The 15,143-nt window shown below is 65.9% G+C and overlaps 1 protein-coding gene across 5 annotated transcripts; it reads right to left on the minus strand.

Moving 5' to 3' along the window:
* Window positions 1-1,599: 1,599 nt before the first annotated feature.
* ADAM8 (ADAM metallopeptidase domain 8) lies at window positions 1,600-13,904 on the minus strand. Of its 5 annotated transcripts, none has more exons than XR_003797108.1 (24): window positions 13,740-13,904; window positions 12,468-12,571; window positions 11,492-11,568; window positions 11,255-11,333; window positions 11,081-11,157; window positions 10,733-10,916; window positions 10,362-10,424; window positions 10,215-10,283; window positions 9,739-9,908; window positions 9,392-9,473; window positions 8,954-9,102; window positions 8,657-8,834; window positions 8,310-8,399; window positions 8,033-8,222; window positions 7,857-7,938; window positions 7,388-7,550; window positions 6,873-6,950; window positions 6,164-6,248; window positions 5,369-5,483; window positions 4,656-4,842; window positions 4,130-4,195; window positions 3,897-3,950; window positions 2,386-2,610; window positions 1,600-2,185 (listed from the first exon to the last, which is right to left on the minus strand). XR_003797108.1 is itself a non-coding variant. In XM_029245866.1 (24 exons), exons 1-24 carry the CDS (start codon window positions 13,783-13,785, stop codon window positions 2,135-2,137), a joined length of 2,514 nt encoding a protein of 837 aa, XP_029101699.1. In that variant the 5' UTR covers window positions 13,786-13,904; the 3' UTR covers window positions 1,600-2,134. The 5 variants fall into 5 exon arrangements, 4 of the variants coding, with proteins under 4 accessions (XP_029101699.1, XP_029101698.1, XP_029101697.1 ...); XM_029245866.1 differs by having other exon boundaries at window positions 2,533-2,610; window positions 3,897-3,947; XM_029245865.1 differs by having other exon boundaries at window positions 2,533-2,610.
* Between the last annotated feature and the right edge of the window lie 1,239 nt (window positions 13,905-15,143).

Raw genomic sequence — 15,143 nt, forward strand, 5'->3', positions numbered from 1 at the left:
TTGGTGACATCCCCTCCCCACTGCAGCCCCACTCTGTTCACTGTCACTGCCTCATGGGTTCTGCCTCGTTGTCCCTCATGTGACTTGTCACAGCTGACACTGGTCCCATCTCTTCGTTTATCTGTCTTCCCCACAGACGTACAGCCCCACGAAGGCAGGGGCCCACGTACTGCTGTGTCTGCTAGGCCTGAGCAGAGCCTGTCACCCAGAACTGTTGGCGGGTGGGCGGGTGAGCGAGAGGTGTGGTCAGCATGATCTGGACACGCAGTCAGAGGGCAAGGCTGGTGCCCCGGTAAGCGGGTGTCGAGCTGACCAGTGCTGTCCTCTTGGCGGGGAGCCCCCAGGAGCCCCAGGTTGGACTGGACAGTGTCAGGGAGACCCACAGCAGGGACACAGCCTGAAAAGTTGTCCCAGGGGCTGGGAGGGGCTGGGGGGAGGCTGCCCGTCCAGGACAGCCTTGGAGAGTGAGGAGTGGGGCCCCAGCAGAAAAGGCAGGGGGCGGAAAGCCTGCCGCAAAGCCCTGCCTGTTGAGAATGCTCCAGTTGCTGAGCTTCTGGTCCTTGTTGCAGGTGGGGATATAGTTGTGCAGGTCCACAAGCCGGGGGTGGAAGAGCTTCACAATCTCCGCCAGCATCACTGGGGTGGAGCGGGCAGGGGCGAGAGGTGAGCTAAGAGCCCTTGGATTCCTTAAATCATCAGTCATCCAGGGCCTCCGAGGTGGATGAGGACAGAGAGAAGTTCCAGGGAGCACCCGCAGGGTGTGGGCGCCCCAGGGGAGGGGGCTGTGAGAGCCCGTGGTGTCAGAGGAGCTGCTAGGAGGACCCCAGTCTGCTGCATCCTCCCCCGGGGAACGCGGGGTCCTGGGACGGGAGGAATTCCCGTGGCCAGGTTGAACACAGAACTGGCCCCTCGCTTTGCCGCATTCCTCCTCCTTCTGGGGCCATCGAGGCAGCGCCCCTCCCACGTCCTGCCCACTCCTTCCAGAGGCCCCTCACGCCCTGCCTCTGGGGTCGTCTGCATTTTGCAGGGAGTCCGGGGAGCGGGGACCCTTCCGGGGCCGCGGCCCTTGCCTGGCCGTCCCGACTAGCGGCATATCTCCTTCGGGGCTCCTGCTGGCCGGGAGGGATGACCGCTGCGCTCTTCCCCTGAGCAGAGAGCGCCAGGAACCGGCTGACGAGCGGCGGCCCTGCGGCCTGGACAACCGGCGGTCACCCGGGCCCCCGGCCCCGTCGTGGCCGCCGCCCCGCCCTCACCGCCGTCGCTGAAGTCCCGGGCCAGGTGGCGCTTTGCGGCGGCTGAGCGGCAGTGCGTCCAGCCAGGCGTCTCTGAGGCCACGGAGGGCGCCGGGCAGCAGCGGCGGCCGGGCCGGGGGACTCGGCCTGGCGGCGCCCTGCGTGCCGGCGCCCCCCGTGGAGCCGGGAGACGGCGGCGGAAGGGCGGGGCCGTTGCCGGGAGACCGGAGCGGGGTCGGAAGGGGAGGGGCGCCGGCCACCTTGGGTGCTAGCGGCCCGCTCCGCGCGGGCGGACCGAGCTACTTAGTTTAAGCAGAGGAGGGCTTACGATAAAGTCTAAGAAGAAAAGAAGGGGAAAGTTTGACCTTACTCATTTACAGCAGAGTTTTATTTTAACAAGCATTGGACTCTTAAATCTTATAAATTCCACATTGTTTCGCATGCAACATTTTCCACCGATCTCCCGTCATTTAGAATTTGATCAATAATTTAATTGTAGAACACAAAAACTTCATTAAAGTTTTCAGCCTACTGAATGTGCATCTGAGGTTTCCAGAGACCCAGACAAGACACCAGGGGCAGTATGGAGACACACGTGGGTGAGAAGGCACTGGCCTGGCCCCCGTTCCTGAGGTCAGGACAGCAGCCGAGGGCCCGACCACGGAGTCCTGGGCGGAGAGGGCCTGGGCTGTGACCGTGGGGTGCTGAAGAGTGACCTTGGCCATGAGGAGTTGGCTCTTCCGCTAGGACTTTTCACAGTGGACCCAGCCCTCAGGGAGGGCGACGGAGGGCCTGGGGCCAGGCAGCTGGTCTGTCGGTGCTGGTGGCGAGGTCACATGATCATAGGCAACGTCCAGACAGGTGCACAGATGCCCCCCAGGGTGCTTTGAGCTCGGGCCCCATCACTTCCTCTGGACGGGGGGTTTCAGAGCAACCTTTGGGGCAACAACTCCCTTGGAAAAGGAAGAAAGAACTGACATTAAAAACCATCTGCTACAAAGAGCACAACTGAATCTAATTTCTGTTTACTTTTCTTAAAATTTGGATCCTCAGTTCATCCAATGATATGACCGTGCTCAGAGCTCAGAGCCGAGTGGAGACAGCCCGGGTATTAACAGCTGATGCTTTATCAAGAATAGACTTCTGTACTTACACTAGTGGAGAAAAAGACACAGTAACAGCTGGAAGAAGCGGCAAGCACTGAAAAGTCCTCTGACAGAGTAGAGGGCGGATGTTACATCCTCTCAGGGCTGTGCCCCAGGCAGCCAGCTGGGCACTGCCCTGTGTGTGAGGGCCTCACCTGAGTGGGTCCAGGCTGGGCCCCTCCGGCCCTGGGCTTGATGGGTGGCATCGGTGGAGTGCAGGTTGGCTTGACGACCTGGAAGGAGGCAGACACAGCTGATAGCCAGCTGGGCCAGGGCGCCAGCTTCCCAGCACCTTCTAGAAAGTTCCCTGGGTGCTCTGCTCTGCTCCAGGCCGGCCTGCATGTTTCTCTTCGCTGAGCTCTCTACAGAAAAGTGCCCCCAACCCCCTCCCCACCCACAGCTGCCACTGCCCCGAATGAAACCCAGATGTGGCAGGGCCCCCATTCCTGGGCCCATCGGCTTATCTCGCTGCCCTGCCCTCTTCCCTCAACTCCCCCCTCCCCCCTCCCCCAACATGACCCAGGAAAAGCTCTTAAATTGCCAGAATGGGGGTCTTCAGAAGCTCTAAAGCAAAGGATCCACTACTAGAATTTGCATTTGTTTGCATCTCAGCTTTCCCGGGGCCAGGGCTGGAGTGGAGACGGAAGGCCTCCAGCAGGGGCCCTGCTCAGCCCAGGCAGCTCATTCCAGCGCCAGAGGGACAGGGTGGGCCCAGCACACCGAGAAGGTCCCTGCTGAGCAGAGGGGCAGAAGTCGCCTGCACTTTTCTCCCCCAGCACAATTCCCTGGCTGCCACCAGTTCCGTGGCCAGAAATCTCTCTGCCCACCCCCTTCCCTGTCTGGCCTGTCAAAACCCCTCCCTAAGACTTTTTTACGGACTATTTTTGTAACTTCATTGTAACTCTAAAATTAATTCAAAATAAAAAGCAAAAAGTAGAGAATCTCCGTTAAGCAAACGCCACAGTAATGGTTGTGGTAGGTGAGATCCACCCCCAGAGGCACCGTGGGTCAGTTTAGGAAGTAACCAGCTGGGCATTGCTCCAAGTATCCTCACGACATTAACCGCTAAGGGAAGACGGGCCCTACTGAGATTTAGAGCCCTGCAGACACCACTGCAACCAAGTGATGACTCCACACCGGCCGGCGGACAGGCTGCCGCGGGCCCCCCAGGCTCCTGGTGGGCGGAGAGAGGAGCCTGGGTCTCCCTGCCTCACAATTCGCCAGAGCAGGTGACCTCCCCGCCTGCCGGGCGGTGCGTGTGCCTGTCCAGAGGTGCGCAGGACCCTCGGCAGTACCCACGGGGCTCCCAGCAAAGAAGGGGACCCGCCAGGGCCAGACCTCAGGACAGGCGGGAGGGCCTCCCGAGTGAGCCCAAAGGCAGGGGGCTTGCTGGGGCGGCAGTGACGCACATTTGGGAGAGACCCTTCCCAAACCCCTGAAGCCTCAAACCAAAGGGAGCACAACGATGGAGCCCACAGCCCCACACACCCCTGTGCCCCTCCCCCGGGGGTCCTCTCACCTGCTTGGCCTTCAGCCCCGGGAGGGGCTTGGTGGGAGGAGCAGGTCTGAGCTGCTGGGAGGGGAGGAGAGGTCAGGACCCCAGTTCCCCTGGGTTCAGTTCATGTCGGCCCCTGAGGGTGCAGTGGCCACCACCCGAGGGTCCCTGGCCCACCAAAGCCAGCCCCAGACCCTCCGCCTCCCAGGATCTACTCTATGCCACCTGGACGGCCCCTCTGCCAGCCCCCCACTCACCTGGCCTGGGACCTGCTGGGTATACACAGGAACTGGGGACGGTGGGCTGGACATAGCGGCTGGAGGCTGCAGGAAGCCGGCCGTGAGCCTGGGTCTCAGGGCAGCCACCTCCACGGAGCCCTGGCTTCGGAGCTGCCCCCACCCAGATGAGGACCCAAGGTTCCGGCCCCTCCCAGAGTGGGAAGAACACAGGCCCGTGTGTGCACAGGGGGCGCCATCCTGCCCCACCACTGGGCAGGGCCCTGAGTTATGCTCCCTTCCCACAGCCCTGGGGACGCACAGAGGTGCTGCACGGCAGCAAGGGCGTCTGGGCCTCAAAACCGCCCCGAGGTGGACTTTGCAGAGGCCTCGAGCCTCAGATTCAATTCTGTCATCAGTTCCTGCGGGTCCTCAGACCACTCGTCCTAAAGCCTCATTTTGCCTCTAAATGGCGGTCGTGGTGGCCACTCTAAGCCCCTGGGTACTGCATCCTGGCCTGAGCTTTGGGGGTGGCCTGGGGAACCCGTTGGGGATGCCTGGTGCTTACAGCAGGAGGTGGCCACTTAGGGGTCACTGCGGAAGCCGTGGGTTTGGGTGGCTGGCTGGGGTGGGAGGAAAGGCCTGGCTCTGGGGGCCTCCTGGTGGGAGCCGGGGCCCTGCCCTTCACCGGTGTCCTGTGCCCCTCGTGGAACAGGGGATTGGAGAGCCCCATGGCCGTCTTGGGCGCCACATTCCTGGGGAGAAATAAGATGGGTCAGTGCTTCCTGGCCTCAGGATTCAGCCCAGGGACTTGGGGCTCCTGGGCATGGGAACCCTGGCCTGGCCAGAGGCCCACAGCTGCAGCTGCCCGTCGGGGTGCGCCAGTGACAGCCGCGCGCAGAGGGAGAGGCAGCCTCACATGTCCTGGCCCCATTGGCTCTGGGGTCCAGGTGGGCCCACAGGAGGTACTTGGAGGCCACTGGGCAAGTGTGTCCTGCTGCGGCCAGCGTGGGGGTCGAGGTCCCCCCAGAGTGGGCACCGGGGACACCCAGAGCCCAGGGCAGACTCAGAGCGCACTGTCCACCGAGGGCGGTGGGGTGCAAGGGGGAGACGGGGTCCTCTCTGAGTTTCCACATCACCAACCTGTCACCACGACCCACACCTGCTCCCGTGTCAGTGAAGGCAGGGGGCCAAGAGTGCATTCTTCCCCTCCAGCAGTGCGAGCAGGCGACTCGCTCTGCGCACACACGCTGACGCCCTGCAAGCCCAGAGCTCGCTCACCTCCTTCGGACGGGGTGCCGGGCTTTGCGGTAGATGACCACGCCTGCCAAGGTCAGCGCCACAGGCACCAGGAGCGCCACAGGCACCAGCACGCCCACCAGGAGGCTCCGGGACGCTGTGGGGACACAGGAGGCCAGGTGCCACCAGGGCCGGATGTGCCTCGAGGCAGCAGGGGCTGGGAGGGCCCGCGGGCAGCTTAGCGCATGTCCAGGCCAGCCTGGGGCCAAGGAGGGGCCTGAGGAAGGCGCCCCCTCCTTGGCCACGCCAACAGCCCTGAGCCCTGGGCCCCCTGCGAAGGCCAGGGCCACCTGAGGACCTTGGCCCTGAGAACTGGTACATGACGCCAGCACTCTGGGCTCTCAGGGGACCAGCTGGAGGGCTTGGTGGTGGGCAGCCCCAGGCCCTCAGTGATGTGGGTGCGGCCAGGCCAGGCCCTGTAGGCCTGACCGCTGGGGAGGAAGACACTTGTGGGGGTGGGAGGCCCCGAGGTTCCCGGGCCCAGGACGGGGCTGAGCACCCAGCAAGGAGCTGGTGCTGTCCCTCGTTGCCCCTGCAGCCCTCCCTCTGGGACGGGCCCCCCTTCTCCTGTAGGGCCGAGGTGGGGACTTGGGATCCTGGGGTCCGGATGCCGGGGGCTGCAAGGCCACATCTTCAACATGCCTCTCACGGTTTAGGGGCACATGGCCTCCTTCTCGGCCCCTCCCAGGTGGCCTGAGAAAAGGCAGGACCCGCAGCCAGATCCCCCTGGGCTTGTGAAGGTGTGTGAAGGCGCAGGGCAGGGCGGGCCCTGCCTACCTGTGCGCACAGTAGACAGCAGGTCTGCGCAGTAGGGCGGGGCCCAGCCCGGGTGGCAGTGGCACTGGTCCTTGTGGTTGCACACCTGGGGGACGACCAAGGCATCAGGGTCTCCAGACCCCCACCTGCCGCACTGCCCAGTGCCCACTGAGGCGCCGTCTGCTCTGCTGGGGCCCCTACTGACAGAGGACAAGCTAGGGGTCCAGGACTGCCACCACCCAGGTTTTGTCAGATGTGCTGACGGCAGCAGCCCCTCCCCGGGTGAGGGAGGATGGCTCTGATGGGACGCTGTGGACTTTCTGAGCAAAGCAGGCATCGCCGCAGGACGGGCAGGACAACTTTGGGGCAGGCTGTCCTCCTGAGACGGGGACACGGGAGGGCACTGCCCCAGGCCCCCCGGTTTCAAGCCCTCAGAGCTCTGACCTCCCCAGCGTCACAGCACAGGTTACTAAGAGCTCAGAATAGGACACTTCACATCAGACCGGCCTGGCCCACGTGTCCACCAGCATTGTGACTAACCTGGGCTTCCGTGTCTACAAGGGACGCCCAGATCCCTGTCAGTTCCAGCCTCAGGAGGCCTCAGCAGGCTCCTGGCACAGTCCCAGGGCACCAGCCTCTGCCCTCTGTTTGTCTGGGCTATCCTCAGCACAGTCTGAGCGTCTTTCAAGCCCAAAGGGCTGGTGGCAGGCCATCCCCTGGGCCCACGTACCCCATGGTTGCTACACCGGGCAGAGCAGTTTCTGGATCTGTAGACACGGAGGTCCTGGCAGAAGCCTTTCCAGCAAACCTGGAGGGCAGTGGGGGTCTCCGTAGGCAGCCAGTCTAGACCCCTGCTTGAAGCACCCCAGCTCTCCACCATCAACCAGAGCGGACCCAAAACCTGTGTCTGGGCTTCGGAGGGGCAGGCCACAGCCTTCACACCCCCGGTGGCCTCGCCCGCAGCCCATCTGCTGGCCGGCCTTGGCCACGGGGAGAGGCACTGCCCGGCCAGACTTCTGCTGCCACCAGGGCCACAGAGGACTGGCCCCGCCCATCCCCAGAGGGCTTGCAGGACAAATAGTCTTCAAGCCCATTAACTGAGAAGGGTCTTCTCCCGCACCCCCCATGCGCCTCCCGAGTTTCTCCCCAGAACAGAGCCCTCCTCCAGCCGCCACCGCCCTGCTCTGGGCCCCAGCAGCTCGCCCTGGGGTCCAGCAGCCCAACCGAGAGGCACGTCCGGCCCACCTGCTCCTCGCCACACTTGGTGCCTTCCGGCACTGGCTCATACACGCTGCTGCTGTCCTGGACGAGAGCCTGGCAAGCACCCGAGGAGGAGGTGAGGGTGCAGGAACTCCGCTCCGGGGGCTTCTGCCCCCCCTCACAGAACAGAGTGCCACACCTGTTGACCCTGAGGACAGAGGGACGTGCGTGGAGCCAGCTCCGCGGGGACCCCTGCGCGGTGCTCACAACCGTGCTCAGCGCACCAGGAGCTGTGGGTGAGGCCCTGGGTCCACCCGCAGGGGTCCACGGCCCAGCCACAGTGACCCACTCTCCCAAAGGGCAGCATGCTCTGGCCTGGGGGTCCTGCAGGGCCAGGTAGGCCCCCGGAGAGGCTCCTGACTCAGCTCCCGGACTCCTTTGTGCAGAGGACTCTCTTGGTGGAAACATTCCGTGCCCTGGACCCAGGGGAGTCGGGCCACGGGTGGACGCTCACCTGCCAAAGTCCAGGGGGATCCCGCGCTTGCAGCCTGTGGAGATGCTGTAGCTGTAGCACGTCTCCATGGCAACCCGAGCGCCTGCGGGGCAGGAGCAGGTCAGCGCTCGACTCAGGACCAGCAGCCACCCTGGCAGGCCTGAGGGGCCCATGACCGGGGCCCATGCCCGCCTCACCTGGCCCCCACAAGTCCCGGCACCTCTGGGCCACCGTGGGGCAGGCCCCGTTGTAGCAGTAGCCCCCCGGGCAGGGCGTGCCGTTCTCCCAGAAGGCGTCCTCGGGACACATGGGCTGCCGGCCGTCACAGTACTCCCCGAGGTCACACTGGTCCTTTGCAGGGCGGCACAGCTCTCCGGCTGGCTTCACCTGGTTCAGCAGAGCCGAGCTCACCCAGGGAACAGGAGGCCCCCAAACACCCACGCCTGCTGCTGTGCCCCAGAACCCCAGGCTCACCCTGCACTCGTGGCAGCAGCTGCCGTGGGCACACTCAGCCCCCTTGGCCAGCAGGCAGGTGCTGGCATTGCAGCAGCGGTTCTGACAGTCCTGGGGGCGGGGGCAACAGCGAAGGTCTGAGCGGGCTGCACGCTGGGCTGGCCCCAGGCCCTTCCCTCGGGTGGTCTGGTCACTCCCCCTCACGAGCCCTGCCAGTCGTTTTGGTGCCAGAGGACAGGAGGTGTCGCTGTGCGTGCGAAGGGCGCCCGGGGGTCAGGAACGGTCGCCCCAGCCTGTGTATGGGGACCGGCCCCCCATGTGGGCGGTGGGCAGAAAGCAGAGGGTGGCGGCGGGGCCCGGCCCTGTACCTGGGGGGCGCCGCAGTCGCACTGCTCCCCACGCTCCAGGAACCGGTTCCCACACACGGGGCCGCCCACCAGCCGGTCGGGGTCCGGGGCGTCCACCAGGCAGGCCGTCCGGGGCTTCTCCACGAATGTCTCCAGGTCAGCCCGGCTGCAGTGGCTGAACTTTCTGGGGAAGTTGGAGCTGTGGGGAGGGGAGTCCCTGCCATCAGAAGGGTGGGGGGGGCGGCCAGCCGTCCGTGCCCTGGGACACCCCTGCTGGGCGGGAGGCCCTCGGGTGGGCTGGCTGGGGCCAAGCCTCACCTGATGCTGGCCGCCATCACGCAGCCGCCGCCGTCCTGCGGCACCGGGCAGTAGCAGTCCTGGATGTTCTCGTCGTGGTTCATGCCCAGGTTGTGGCCCATCTCGTGGGCCATGGTGCTCGCCACGCCGATGGGGTTCGGGCTGTGGTCCTATAGGAGGGGCCATGCTGGCTGGGGTCACTCTGGTGGCCAGTCCCCCGCCCGCCCCCAGCAGGCTGAGGGGCTCGGCGGTGCCTCCTGCCAACATCACTTCTTCAAACCTAAAGCGTCAGTGCATCCTTCGGAAGAGGCAGCTGCTCAGGTGTCCAGCAGGTGGACCTGAGTCCTGAGGCCCCCCCTCGCAGGCCCCAGCTCAAGCTCCGATCCCCACTCCCTTCCCCCCCACCCCCAGTGGCCAGCTCCTGCCTCTGTCCAGCAAACCCAGCTGGATCCCCCGCACCTGGTTCACAGCCCCCGAGTCCTGGGAGCACATGGCGGACACCTTGGCCAGTCCCACGGTGGTCCCTGCGAAGTTGACCCCGCTGGGAAAGAGAGCAGTGTCTGCACGTGGCCACCTCAGAACCCGCCTCCCCTGGGCCTCCCTCGTCCTGGTGACAGCGTGGCCTCCGCCCACTCACAGCCCCCGAGTCCTGGGACCACATGGCGGACACCTTGGCCAGTCCCACGGTGGTCCCTGCGAAGTCGACCCCGCTGGGAAAGAGAGCAGTGTCTGCTCGTGGCCACCTCGGAACCCGCCTCCCCTGGGTCTCCCTCGTCCTGGCGACAGCGTGGCCTCCGCCCACTCACGTGACGAACTGCGCGTTGTCGTGCAGGTGCCGCCCCGCCAGGTCTTGCACCCGCCAGGACAGGAAATTGTTCAGTGTGGTGTCGGCCTGGGTGCTGACGTGAATCTTGTCCCCACCGTTCCACATCTCCAGGCCCACGAGCACCACGCGGAAATTGAGCTCCTGATAAAGCTGCCAGAGGGCAGGGAGCCCCGAGGGTCAGGTTCCAATGGTGAGGCCAGCCAAGGGCCAGAGGTCCCCCCAGCGTCTGCTGCGATGGGACAGGTCACGAGGGCTGGGGCAGAGTCCTAGCCCCCCCCATCACCTGGCGGATGGTTCTACTGGCAGCCGGGCGCCCCCCATGGCCAGCCCTCTCCTCCTCTCCAGGTGCCCCAACAGGCCTCTACAGCCAGGGTTTCTGTTGGGCTGGGTGTGTGCTGCCGCGGGGTCCCGGCAGCCCCTGCTGAGAGGAAGCCCCCAGAGCGAAGCGGCCCCCACCTTGTCCACGTGGTTGACCACCTCCAGCACCCGCTGGCGCACAGCCTCTCTGCTCCCCAACCGCTGGAACTGGAGGACAGTAGACCCTCAGCTGCAGCCTGTCGGCCCACCTGCACCCACACCAACCCCCGCCCCCGCCCCCGGTACCTCTGTGCTGTCCGTGACCACGAACAGCTCCACGTAGCGGGTCTCTCGGGGCACTGGCCAGTTCTGAGGAGTGGGGACAAGAAGCCGGTCAGCCACCCAGCCACAGCCCGCCTGTCCTCAGCCCGTCTGCGCACATGGAGCATCTCCAGGCCCCGGAGCTGGCCCCACAGCGCTGGGGGAGCCTTGGTGGGAGCTGGGGGGGGCTCTGACGCAGACTAAGGAGCTGGCTCTGCAGCCAGCGTGCAGCCAGGCCCAGGCCCACCCCAGCCACGGGGGCGGCAGGCAGCACCCCCGCTTCGCGGGGCATTCAGGAGTCTGGGGATGCACGGGGCCAAGTGGACGCGGAAGCAGCGGGCAGGGCCTCCCCTCACCCGGGGCCTGAGGGCCGCCGAGACCCGCGGCCCCAGGATGGTCTCCAGGCTGCTGTCGTTGACCCCGCAGGTGCTGGCCTTCTGCTGCAGGTGCTGTGCCTGGTACAGTGCGTGTTGCCCCTCTTCCCCACCCCCATCCAGGGGCTCGATCAGGTGGATGGTGGAGCCAGCCTGGAAGAAGCCCCTGAGGCAGAGCGGAGCCCATGGCTCTGAGTTAGCGAGGAACCCCAGGGCAGTAGGTGCCCCCGGCCCACCCCTCCCTTCTTGGCCTCAGTTCACTTCGCTGGAGAGTGAGACAGTGCTGGGCCCTGATGTCCTGACGCACCCCGCCTGGTCGGCAGCACCCACCTGAGGCCGGCACAGGTGCTGAGGCTGGCAGCGGAGCCCTGGTGCCCCTCCACGTTGCCCTGGTAGAAGCAGTGGTCCTGCGGGAGGAGGGTGTGAGGGCTCCACTGCCAGTGCCCGCGCTCCCTGCACCGCCACTGCCGGCCTTGGGTGGGGGGGTCACTCGGGGGGCCATACCTGCCTCGGCAGCTGCTCTGTCACCTGGGAGCCATCGGCGGCCGTGTAGGTCTCCACGTAGCCCGAGCGCACCAGGTCCCTGGAAAAGAGCCCCCGTGATGCTCTGGGCCCCACCTGCCTGCCCCAGAAGCCACCTCTGGTGTGGAGAAGAGGCTGGGCCAGGGAGCTGTATGCCCAGGACACAGGTGTGCCGGGGGCAGGGGTGGGAGCAGGCTACAGGCTTAGGCCCCTGCTCACCTGTTCTTCCGAAGGTGCAGGGTGAAGGTGTGCCCTCGGGCCCCCAGGACGTAGCTCACACTCTCCGGGTACAGGCCCTGAGCCGGGAGAAAAGGGAGGGGTCCAGAGAGAGGGGCCCGGCCACGCCCACCTCAAACCTGGGGGTGGGTAGCACAGGGCCAGTAGGGGGAGGTGGGGCCTCAGGTCAAACCAGAGGCAGTGGGCAGGTGGGGAGCTCCACCCAGAACCGCCTCGGGTGCCTCAGGCCTCGGTGGTTTCCTCACAAGTCCACACGGGGAGAAGAAGAATGCCCCTTACCGGGAAGCAAGGGGAGGGGGGACACAGCCCCTGACAGGCAGCCTTAGAACCCAGGCGGCAGAGGTGACCCGCCCCTGCGAGGCCCCGCCCCTTCCAGCCCAGGGCCCGACTGGAGGGGCGCCCCCAGCCGCAGCTGACCCCTAGGACACCGTGCGCTGTGCCCGCACCCTGAGGTCAGGACGGGGCTGTCCTCGACACACACTTGGGCACGTGCAGGCGCACACGCTTCAGGTCTCAGGAGTGCCCCCAGGCGCCCTGGGGAGTCCCAGCCGGGCCCCAAATGCCCGAGAGGCGTAAGCTAGCGCCCTGCTGAGCCATCCCCTCCAGTCTTGGAGGAGTCTGACTAATCGCTGGAGTGAAACTGGGGAGTGGCCGCGGCCGGCGGAGCTCCTGAAAGGAAGACAGGGCAGCCCGGCCGGCACCCCCCACCCCGAGGCGGGGCGGCTGTGGCCCTGCCCAAGGGTGGGCAGGACACGGAAGAATAAGGTGAGGTGGGGGGAGGAGAAAGGCAGCCCAGGTGGGCTGTGAGCTCCCCAGGGGCCTGCCCTGGCCCTCAGCCCCAAAGGCAGCCCCTCACAGCTCGCTGGGCACACGGGGAGCTATCACCCTGCTCACAGACAGAAACGGGCTCTGAGGGGCCAGGGAGGGACCCCCAGGCCAGCCTCCTGCCCAGGCTTACCAAGTGGAAGGGCAGGGCTCGGCGGGTGCGGGGTGCTGGCAGGCGCCGGGGCCTCACCACCTCATACTGCTCCACGTGGGGCAGGGTGGCCCTGGGGGCGACCTCTGCAGGAGAGGGGGGTCAGCAGGCGCACAGGGCACCCTCCCGCCCTGGGGGTCCCTTCCCAGCCTGCTGTGCGCCGGCACCTCCTCTTGGGGAATCGCCCGGCAGCGTGGGGACCGCAGACTCTGAGCCCTGGCTGCCCAGCCCAAGTGGGGTTCTGCGTGAAAGAGGCCGCAGGACCCCCGCCCTGGGTGGGGTCGGGCACACTTGCGCCTGGCAGTGCACGGAGACCCCACCCAGCGCCTGCCCTTCCAGGAGCCCACCAGGCTGCCTCCCAGACCCTGGGGTGACCCGGATGCCCCCTCCCCCTCAGAACGAGGACACCCACAGGCCCCGGGCGGGGGGAGGGGTGGGGGATGCGGGGGGGAGGGGTGGAGGGCGCGGGGGGGGGGGCAGGGGGCGGGTCTGCCCGTCCAGCGCTTAGAGCTGACATTTTTCATCCCAACTAATCACGTGACCGCATCTAACAGGGAACTGGCAGCCCTGTTCCGCAGGGTTCACCCAGCCCAGATCTAGAAGCTGCCCCGTATCCAGCAACAGACAGCAGGGACCCAGCCCAGGCCCAGAGGTGGAAACCTACTCCCCAGGTGACTCTTTTCTCCTTCTTTCAAGGTGTTAATGGTTGTGTCTCCGTAAACGGCTAGCTGGCAAACCTCCCGGAGTGAAGGCCGTGCAGAGGGCCTGCCCTGTAAGCGCCCTCCCCCCCGAACCCCAGGAGGCTCACAGGAGCTACGGTGGGGGCCAAGGCCAGCAGCACAGTCAGTCCCCCCAGAGGAGAGGCAGGTCCCCATGTGGCAAAACAACCCCCTGGGGTGCCCCCAACCCCTCGGCTCCAGGCCACTGCTCCTCGGTCCTCCCCTCCCTGCCAAGCTGGGGGTTCCCCGTGGAGGTGGGCAATCCTCCCGAAGCCCCGGAATGGAGCCGAAGCAGCCAGATCCTCCACCCTGTTCTGTCCCAGCCGGTCCCCACCTCCAGCGCAGAAAACGCCCAGGTGGCCGTTTCCCCACGCACTTCCCTTTTGAAGTTTCTGTGTGTGCACCGCCCAGGGCCTCCCCACCGACTGGCCACCTGTGCGCCGCCGAATCCCAGAGACCAGCCCAGAGCCCCGCGCAGGGAGCAGGGGGCCAGGCGACCGGACCAGCCAGAGCCAGACGCCCAGCACTCACTCACCCTGTAGCCACAGCGCAGGAAGCAGCAGGAGCCCAAGGCCGTGCATGGCGGGCGGTGCGGGCGGGGTCCGGATCCAAACCCACGGTTCTGGGGGGCCGGGGAGAAGGTGCTCCGTGCTCAGGCTGGCTCTGGTCCTCCCCTCGCCTCTGAGGCTCGTGCCCTCGCGCCCCGCCCTGCCCCAGTGACCAGCCCCCTGCCCGCGGCCAATCAGCCGCTCAGGGCCAGGAAGGGCCGGGCCTGGGCACCTGAGGGCGCGGTCCCGCCCCCACCCCGCCTCCCCGGTCTCCTTCTTGTCCCCTGGGGCTCCTGGACAGTGTCCCGTATCCAGTGTTCAGCACACAGTTTTGTCAACGTGGACTGAATTAAGCAGGGCAGGTGGACAGACTAACCTGGGCCACTCCTGCAATTGCATCCCCCACGCAGGTGAGGAAACAGGCTGGGGCTGCCCGGGGGGCCCCGCCGGGGGTGGGGGTGGGAGTGGAGGCCCTGCTGTGTGTGAGGCGTGCGCAAGCTCCAGCAGCCCTGCTCCCAGCCTCCTGAGGCCTCACTGGGGAGACTGGGCAAGGGGAGCACACAGGTGGGGCCGCTGGCCAGGTGCCGGGCAGCCACCTGACTCAGGGAGCAGACCCTGCTCTGTGGAGAGGGCGGATGTGGAGGCCCAGTGGACAGCTCTGGGATGCGGTCGCTATGGGCCAAAGTCTGCAGCCGCCTGCCCGCTGCTGCCCCCAGCCCCGTTTCTGCCCGCCCTGACCTGCCCTGCAGGCTGGGACCACTCCACTCTGGCCTGGTACCTGGGGACCCAGGCTTCTTGCAGCTGAGCTGGCCGATGGCACCCCAGCCTCACTCTGAACGTGCCCCTGGGAAGGCAGGACATCAGAGCATGTCAAGGCCTCAGGTGAAAGGGTGTGGTGCCCACAGTGGGTCCAGACCAGAGGCCAAAGTTCAAAGGACCATGATTTCCCCCAAAGTGAACAGCAGAAAAAGGAAAACAAGGCAGGAGGGGTTTGCACACACTTTGGGGTATCTCGGGCGTGGGTGACAGAAGCCCCCAGGGCCGCAGTGAGCAAGGGGCACAGGCAGCTTGTGTCCCTGAGCCCATACGTGACGTGACCGTGTTTCACACAACGATACGTGTGAACCACCCCAAATCCTCCTGGCCATTTTACTTCTCTTTTTCGGTATTGCGTGTTATCTGATAGCAGAAGTTCAAAGGCTACGTGTCCCTATTTGGGCAAAAACCCCAGCTGCCGGGACTACACACTCTGCTGCCCAGACCTCAACAGGGAACTCGGCAACGGGCTCAGCACCGGCACCCCCACCCCACCGACAGGACCAGCGTGGGCCCGCAGAGCCCCCCACCCCAGAGAACCCCTCCCCCACCCCACCTACAGGACCAGCGTGGGC

Source organism: Monodon monoceros, unplaced genomic scaffold (assembly GCF_005190385.1).
Source record: "Monodon monoceros isolate NGI ecotype Baffin Bay Population unplaced genomic scaffold, NGI_Narwhal_1 Super_Scaffold_4, whole genome shotgun sequence".
Lineage (NCBI taxonomy): Eukaryota > Metazoa > Chordata > Mammalia > Artiodactyla > Monodontidae > Monodon > Monodon monoceros.